We start from the raw sequence: 8,184 nt of genomic DNA, 5'->3' as shown, positions 1-8,184 counted from the left end.
GGCAGGCAGTCGAGCGGCGCCGATGAGTGGTCGACAGAAGCGGCGCTGATGCGGGAGCTCCGTTGGAGTTTTGCAGATGGTCCGGCTAGTGGGTCACGGTGCTGTAGCATGCTGTAGGTCCCAGCCACCGCATTTTCTGATTTCTCGATGCTCAATCACTCGCTGCTGGGAATTGCTCGCGGGCAAACTGATCCCCGAAAGAAACCGCAGATGGACCGCACGTCTCCACGGATTGGGGTTGGACAAAGTCGGCATTCTGGGCCCCTGAGCCGATCTAGGAACAAATCGGCAGGAAAACAGGGTGGAAGTGTGGAATATTGGACGAATGGAAAATCACCATCAAGTCGAATGTTTTGATGCAACAGCGGGGTGATGTTGACATGTGTAAGTGGCCATTGTCGCGGTCGTAATGTCGTTGCCGTTGTTGTTGTTGTTATTGTTGTTGTTGTGATGGGGAAATTGCAGCGGACGAGGAGGAAACGTGAAGGAGTTTCGCTGCCTGCCGCGCCCAGCAGTGGAAATGAAAGGGAAGCTGGAGTACGTACCGAGTCATGTGACTTATATAACGAAAAACTGCTCTTGGTCCGGCATTTCGACTGACACCCGACTGGCGCGGGACAAATGCGGAGCTTGGGGATATTTCAACGTACCGTATCGGCCAACTGTACGTAGAGCCCGGCATCAACGACGACCCTTGCAAGCGCACTTGGTCAGTTCAACCGAGGAATGACAATCGTCTCAAGAATGGCGATGGAAACTCAACACTATCCGAGTCTCTTGATATGTCCGAAACCCAGCAGTTGACAAACCGACATCGTCCAGTCCCGATTAATCCACTCCGATCAATCGAATAAGTATCTCGAGGCCGGATGCTGCTGCACTGTAGGCACTGATGATTGTCGCGGTGTTGTTGCTGCTCGCACTACGGCTTTGCGTCCTCCGATAGACCACCAAGCCCAACAAGCACGCAAACAGTATGATCTCTTTTCATCTGAATATGAGGCGGTATTCCTTGCCAGGACACATTGACAACTTCACGGCATTCGAAAAAGTTTACTTCCCAGCCTGGACGATACCTATGCGGCCTTGAACAATATCCTTCTGATACCATCTCCCAACCTAAAACCAGCCTTCTCATTCCCCATGTTTCAGCAAAATCATACCACTGGTCCGAATGGGCAAGTGAGGTGATCACGACCCTCCCGCAGGACCTCGTGCATCTGTCTCCGTTCTGAAGGTCTCAGTACCCGGATTCGCTGGCCTATCAGTGTCGTCCCCCTGGGCTCTGTTGATGGGGATTCGCAGACTCGACCGACGAACGCAACAAACACTGCCGTGATACTGCGACAGTAGCGGATGCCATGCCCACCACCCGTTGTTGCTGCCGGTCCTGGTGCTGCCGGGCATGACAGCGATAACTTTGGATGACGAGAACCCGTTCGCATCAAAACGGACCCGGGCCTTTTCGCACCAGGTGGATGGCCGGGCTGCCAAGTTGGTTGCTACGCCGTATTTCTTGCATATATGCCAGGGGCAGAACTTGGAATCGTCTTGAAGCAAGGAGCATCATGGCACATGTTTGTACAGACGGCTGGTCGAATGCCCACATGCGTTTGTTTATACAGAGGCGTTTTGCCGGGTTTACCACACAGTCCGGGCATGTTGATATAACACCGCGATTGCGGCTCCTTCTCAACAACTAGTCTAGGGGTTCAAGATCTTGTCTTGACCAACCCAAGGAGGGAGTCAAAGAAACAGATATCTTCCTTTCTGCCGGGCCCGGTCTGGATAGGCATTCAGCCTTGGACAGCTCGGTTTCGATGAGCAAAAGGAAAAGCGACTTTTCTCAGCTCCGCGAGGTATCATACCTCGTACCAAGCTAGGCACTTCCCTTGCAGTCTCCAGACTCCCTCGGTTCCCATGCTCGCCACCCCACACGCTTACCTTGAGTTGGAGAAGACATCACAAAGAGGCTTGGAGGCTGAGATGCACAACTGAGAAGTGGCTGCTTTGGGCGGTGCGGTCATTCAAGTGACGATGAGGACTTGAGCTGAAAAGCACTCTTGACAGCCTTCTGACAGGTCTCTGCCGGCCGGCACTTAGGCCCTTTCGAATATTCCCAGCCCTAGAATTTGGTGCTGTTGTTGATGGTGTACGGCAAAAGTTGGGGGTGGCATGGGGACTGGCAGGTCACTGGTGTCTTTGAGCCGCGTTTTGGGTATCGATGCCCACCCGGCCATTTCTGCCCAACCCATTCTTGAGGGAGCCTTCTCATCCACTTGTGTTCCCGGTTTTGATGGGGCCGTTCTCCGTCCGGGAAGCACCCGTATCACTCGTTTTTGCAGTGGCTGACTTCCTCACAGACGAGCCATCTCGGTTTCTTGCCGATTCTACACCCCCTGACCGTCTCCCGATCCTTCTCGTTCCAGCCGTTGGGCTAGTTGAGCTGCTCAGAGTCGTCCCAAGACCTTTCGATGACGAGCCTGATTCGATTTGCTGAGTGATGGGTGATACAGTTACCCTTCTGCCCTTACGCTCCCAAGCCCTGTACGCTATGCCCAAATCCGACCCCCCTAGCGAGGCAGGCTTTACGGTTTGGGGGATGGACTGTCCCGATTGGGAATAGCTTTCAGCGAGGAGCTCCATATCCGCCTCTTAATCCAGATCGCGCAAAAGTTCCTAGCTCCCGTATCAGAATCTCTCCACCACATCCGCACAGCATCCGCACAGCATCCGTTCAGTTCTTTGCTCAAGAGGGCTTGGCAAAACGGAGAGTAACGGAAAGACACAGACACCCGACTCGATCCTGCTGCGGGCTTTGGGTGGAGGTGCGGCCAAGTCCCTTGCTGCTTGAGCGTGAGTGTTCTGGATGTCTTGCTCGTCCAACGTCTCCAGGCTACGTCGTGTTCTACAAAGTACTTTCAAAGACCCCGGTCCCGTCAACCGGCCCCTCTTCCCAGTTGTCGCACCCCCTCATCGCTGCTCGGCGAAGATGTCCTCTTTTTAGTTTACCCCCATGGAGCAACAGAGAAGCAAACCAGCGCCATCCTCCGCAGTCCCAAGATCCATCCACAATTCCACCACACATCCACCCTGATGTACCACGAGACTTTTGCGATCCAAGACCCTGCCATGTTCATTCAATTGGGCAGATCCGTCACGTCGCAGCGGCCGGCCTGACCATGGCCGACCAGACCACACTGACCACAGTCTTAACATCAAACATAGAATAAGTAAAGGGCACCACCCCCTCTGCCCACCGTCTCAATCCCAAAGTCATTGATTGACTCTGTAAAGATCGTTATTTGCCCAAAGCAGCATTGCGCCTGCCTTGACCCTGACTTTTTGTCTATTTACTTTCACTTCTTTCGTTTTTGTTTTATCGCTTCTCGTGGTGGTCTGTGACTCCCGAAGAACGCGCCACTCTCGTCTTTACCCTAACGACCACAACAACCACATCCCGTCAACAACAAACAATCAACCTCAACAACAACCACCGACCAGCCTGATAACCCCTCTTTCCACGGACGGCAGCGCAGTGCAACTTACACAGGGAACAAAAAGTGTGAGTGAAGTGCCATTCCAATTCCTCACGTTCCTTTTTGCACACCCCCTCACTTTCTTCATTTGCAATCTGCGACGGTACCCTCGCCCTTTCCTCCCGTGTGTCTTTTTGGCTCTTCACACTTTCCCTCTTTCGCTACTCCCTGGCTGTGCTACCCTGAGGCCTGGGTACTGTAGTCTAGTGGTGTATCCCGACTCCGGCTTCCACTTTGCCTTCCCACCCCGGCTTTCTCTTCCCCACTACCAAGCCTACCTACCTAAAGGTAGACTTCCTATCGACTACCTACCTTGCGCATCTCACCTTCCATCTTATCCTTCAACATCATATCATCTCCTCGTCTGCTCCCCTCCCTTCGTTCTTCATTGCTCTTTCATCTTTTTATCTTCCCCCTTCAAACTTACAAGGCAATATACCAACTGCCTCTGAAGCCAACCACAACCCACCCCCACGCACAGACAGCCCTTCAGGTGTTTGACAGAGACGGATCCGAACCTGGGTCTTCCCGTACACCTTGCCCTGCTTCCCGGCTTCCCACTGCAGACCTTGGCCACCCAGACACACAAAGCGGGCGCTTTCCATGCTTCTGCCCTCACCGCTTCGCCGTCCCAGCCACAGGCACTGACTCGGCCATATATCAGAAAGTTCGCACACAAAAACAATAGCGTAGGAAGAGTAAAGATTCGCTGCGTGTTTTGCAAAGGAAAGAACCACCTCGTTCATCCCTACCACGAGCACATCCAAATAGCCCACCATGGGCTCAGCAACCTTCCAGCAGCCCTCCTACTACAGGACACCGCCGTTGAACGTCGATACTTCCTGCCATGGTCAGAAATTCTTCGACGATGATGAGATCCTAGACGATGACATCCTCAACCAGAGCACCCTCAACTCGGCTTTGGAGATGTCGCCGCCCTTGACCGACAGCAGGAGGGATTCGTTTGCTGTCTCGGCAACTGCCTTGTTCTCGCCCAAGTCGGATGATTCCTGGCCTCCTGTCGAGATGCAGAGCGTCCCGTCCAACAACCCCTTTTTCGGTCAGCACAACAACAACCCCTTCATGCAGATGGACCAGAACCAGCAGTCAACGTACCAGAACCACTGGGGCATGATGAGCTCGGGCGCCGCTACCCCTCTTCAGAGCTTCGATGGACTGCCGCAGGCCGAGTACGAGTCATCGATTGTTCCCCTGTTCAGACCCGCTACCGTTCAGGCTCAGACGCCCTTCAGCAATCCCAACAACCAAGCCGTCATGTTCCAGCAGCTTGGCCACCATGGCATCCCGGCCGTTCCCGCGTCGCCTCCCAAAGAGCATTGGATTAACCAAGAGCTCAAGAACCAGGCGATGGCCAAGCGCAACAGGCCGACTACCCCGCTGATCCGCTCTCACAACGAGCTGCGCCGGGGTGATGGCATCCGCAAGAAGAATGCGCGCTTCGACATCCCTGCTGAACGCAACCTCAGCAACATCGATCAGCTGATTGCCCAGTCCACCGACGAGCAAGAGATCAAGGAGCTCAAGCAGCAAAAGCGTCTGTTGCGCAACAGGCAGGCCGCGTATGTTTCCCCTTTTCACCAAGTACTTGCGGATTGGACCATCCCATACTGACCCACCGAACAGTCTTGACTCGAGGCAACGCAAGAAGCAGCACACGGAGCGTCTCGAGGATGAGAAGAAGCACTTCACTGAGGTTATTACCAACATGGAGGAGCAGATGAATGCCCTGCAAAGAGACATGGACCAGCTTCTCCGCGAGAAGCAGAGCTACGAGGCGTACATCAGCGAGCTCAAGAACGAGAAAGAGGAGATCATCCGCGAGCACACCATTGAGACGGGCGAGTTGCGCAAGAAGGTCAACGTTCTGACCAACCACGTGCAAGCCCTCGAAAGCGCCGCAATGTCGACACCGCCGGCCGGCCCGAACGTGTCCGGCTTCCCCGGTGCCTATAGTGAGATGGAAGGCATGGCCATGGATGGCTCTTGGGACAACATGCCCATGTTTGGCGAGTTCACCATGGAGCAGCAGCCATCCGAGGTCAAGCAAGAAATGCAAATCGCTCCCAGCAAGAAGTCCGAGATTTCCCTTTCTGCCGAGAGCGAAAAGTCTCCTTCGCAGGGCGGACTCCTTTTCATGCTGTTCCTTGTCGGCGCTTTCGTTCTTTCCAACCGATCGCCGCCTAGCATTCCGCGGGTGTCTGAGGACATCCGTGTGGCATCCGCTACCCTCCTCGACAATGTTCTCAAGGACGCTGGCTTGCCTCAGGCCGCTTCCGGTCTCGAGGCCATGGCTCCTCGGCCATCAGGTTCTAGCTGGGCCCAAAGCACCGGGTCATCGTTGCCAGTCGCCGCCTCTGGCATGAATGGTGTGGCACCTTCGATGCTCGGTGAGATGGCTGACGCCTTGACTCAGCCGACGGAGCAACAGACCAACGAGCAGCTTTTCGGGTTGACGGCTGCGCAATACAACGGCATCAGCTCGCAAGATTTCCTGCAAAATGCTCCCGCCGAAAGGTCCACGAGCAAGGGCAGACGCAATCTTGCCGAAGCGCTTGCCAGCATGCGTGCTGCCGCCAACAAGGACTCTGCCGCCGAGGTCTACACTCGGTCACTCCTATGGGACAAGATCCCCCGTGACGTTGTGCGTGACTTTGCGAAGATGGTTGCTGAAAGCCAACAAGTTGCTGCGACCAATGATGCAGATGCATAAAGTGGTGCGGTTTTATGATGATGAGATATAAAATGAGACGAGACGAGACGAAAAAAAAAAACTTTGACGACACTTTGACGAGTACCAATTACACGGCATTCGGAACGACAGCACGACAGTCATGAAGCACCCGATTAAGATTGCGTTCCTTGGGTTTTCCTATTTTCACCGGTCTATATGGGTTTTTCCGGCTTCCCATCCTTTCGGCTTTTCACTTTTGATACACTTTCTCCGCTCTCGCGACACACTCAGACCTTTGCTGCTCACGCACCCAAAGCTGTTTTGACTTCTCGCGATCCCGCACTGGTCCCGGGACGCTCAAACTCTTTTCTTATTTTGTGTTCATCATTCCTATTCTACTTTACTCTTTGGATCATTGTCGATTTTAGCAGGCGAGCATTGCTTTTTTTTCTTGCTTTTTTGGCTTCTGGCTTTGATGTTTTGGCGATTTTTCACCCTTATCTCACGATTAATGTGTTGTTTTGGATATTGGCGCAAGCGATCTTCTGGTGTCTACTGCGTAACCCTTGCCGAAAGGCTGGCTTGGCGGGACATGGCGGGACATGGCGGAAAAGGGGCGATCCCCGGGCTTGATTTCTTTTGGACACACTTGAATTGGAGGGGGGCGATGGAATACTCGCTTTCTAATGTTCTTACACTTGTACAAAGAGCTTTTTTTACGTGGGGCGAGACTTTTGGCGGATTTGGGCCCGGTCTCTCGGACATACATCTCTTTTCTTCTCACGAAAAATTTCAGGGGGTTCTCATGGCGGTTTTGGGATATCACAGCAACACATATACGGGTCATCGACTTGTCGGGAAACCAGACGAGGATGGTTTACCGGTTGCGACTTGCATGTCTTACGACACAATCTCTTTTCCTATGTATTATTCTACGATCTACGACACTCTTTATGAACGAAACTTTGGTCTTCTGTCCATCATGAACTCTGGCAGAGCCTTGGATGAATGAAGAGGGATGAAGGGACATGAAGAAGATTCTCGGATTGAATGCGGATTGCTCATGAAACTGCGACCGTCATGTCGACGAGGGCCACTTACGGCGGCGGCACAAAAACCGCTTCACGGGTTACAACATGCAAACTTGAAGACACAACATACATTGACGCGGAGGCTCACTAGCTGTGGGTTTTCAAAGAGGCCTTTCGGCCACTGCCAGAGGGAGGAGGGAAAACAACAAAAGATCCATACCCGACATTCATTGGAACGAACAAACACCTGTTTCCTACACTCAATCCTGTAGCTAGTTAGCGAAGTTCACATAGCGAAACATTCAATGCGTCTGAAGCCCAAACCCTTTGCTCTCAATGAATCTCAAGTGCCGTTCGCTATACGAACAGATCCAAGTCGCCGATTGTATCCCCCTTACGCAACTTTCTCTTTTTGCGGCACAAGGTGCTACGTCAGTCGTCATGGGTTGATAGAACACTGGTGCAGGAGACACGAGACAGGCCAGGCATTCTGAAGCGTCGGTCGGTCGGCCATCTCTTTGACATCCGTGACTGTTGTATTAGAAAGAACAAAAAAGGCGCCAAACACCAGAACAGGCTTTTATCACTGTCCGAACCTCCAAAACATAACAGATGCCTACTCGGTATCTACTTTACCCCAAGTCGAAGTCTCTTAGCTGAAAAAATGAGAGGTTTGACCCGGCTCGGTGTTCATGTCCAGTTAGCATAGTTGATCGGTTGCTCGGTTAGTTGTTGAGAGGGTGTGTGAATGGTGTCACGCCATGCCATTACCATACCCCCATTCAAATGTACCATTGGTTATAGTCCTCGATATTATACACAGTACTACACATTCTTTGATCACACATCACATGTTGACTCTGGAAACCTAAAACTTGTTTGTCCACGAGCTCTATTCTTCCGCTCTATCATCTCTTTTACT

General features: G+C 52.7%; 2 protein-coding genes across 2 annotated transcripts; both read left to right on the top strand.

Moving 5' to 3' along the window:
- Nucleotides 1-3,291: 3,291 nt before the first annotated feature.
- Nucleotides 3,292-6,320, top strand: NEUTE1DRAFT_119203 (uncharacterized protein; the record flags this gene model as incomplete). The annotated part of the gene is made up of 3 exons (XM_009858769.1): nucleotides 3,292-3,565; nucleotides 4,204-5,119; nucleotides 5,184-6,320. The coding sequence occupies 2 exons, from the start codon at nucleotides 4,317-4,319 to the stop codon at nucleotides 6,268-6,270; spliced, it is 1,890 nt and encodes a 629-aa protein (XP_009857071.1).
- NEUTE1DRAFT_119202 (uncharacterized protein) lies at nucleotides 6,286-7,585 on the top strand (the record flags this gene model as incomplete). The annotated part of the gene is made up of 2 exons (XM_009858768.1): nucleotides 6,286-6,610; nucleotides 6,663-7,585. The coding sequence occupies 2 exons, from the start codon at nucleotides 6,448-6,450 to the stop codon at nucleotides 7,241-7,243; spliced, it is 744 nt and encodes a 247-aa protein (XP_009857070.1).
- Nucleotides 7,586-8,184: the final 599 nt, after the last annotated feature.

The sequence above is a fragment of the Neurospora tetrasperma genome (genome assembly GCF_000213175.1).
Source record: "Neurospora tetrasperma FGSC 2508 unplaced genomic scaffold NEUTE1scaffold_81, whole genome shotgun sequence".
Classification (NCBI taxonomy): domain Eukaryota; kingdom Fungi; phylum Ascomycota; class Sordariomycetes; order Sordariales; family Sordariaceae; genus Neurospora; species Neurospora tetrasperma.
Note: the sequence above shows the minus strand (reverse complement) of the source record. Positions and strands in the feature narration are given on the sequence as shown.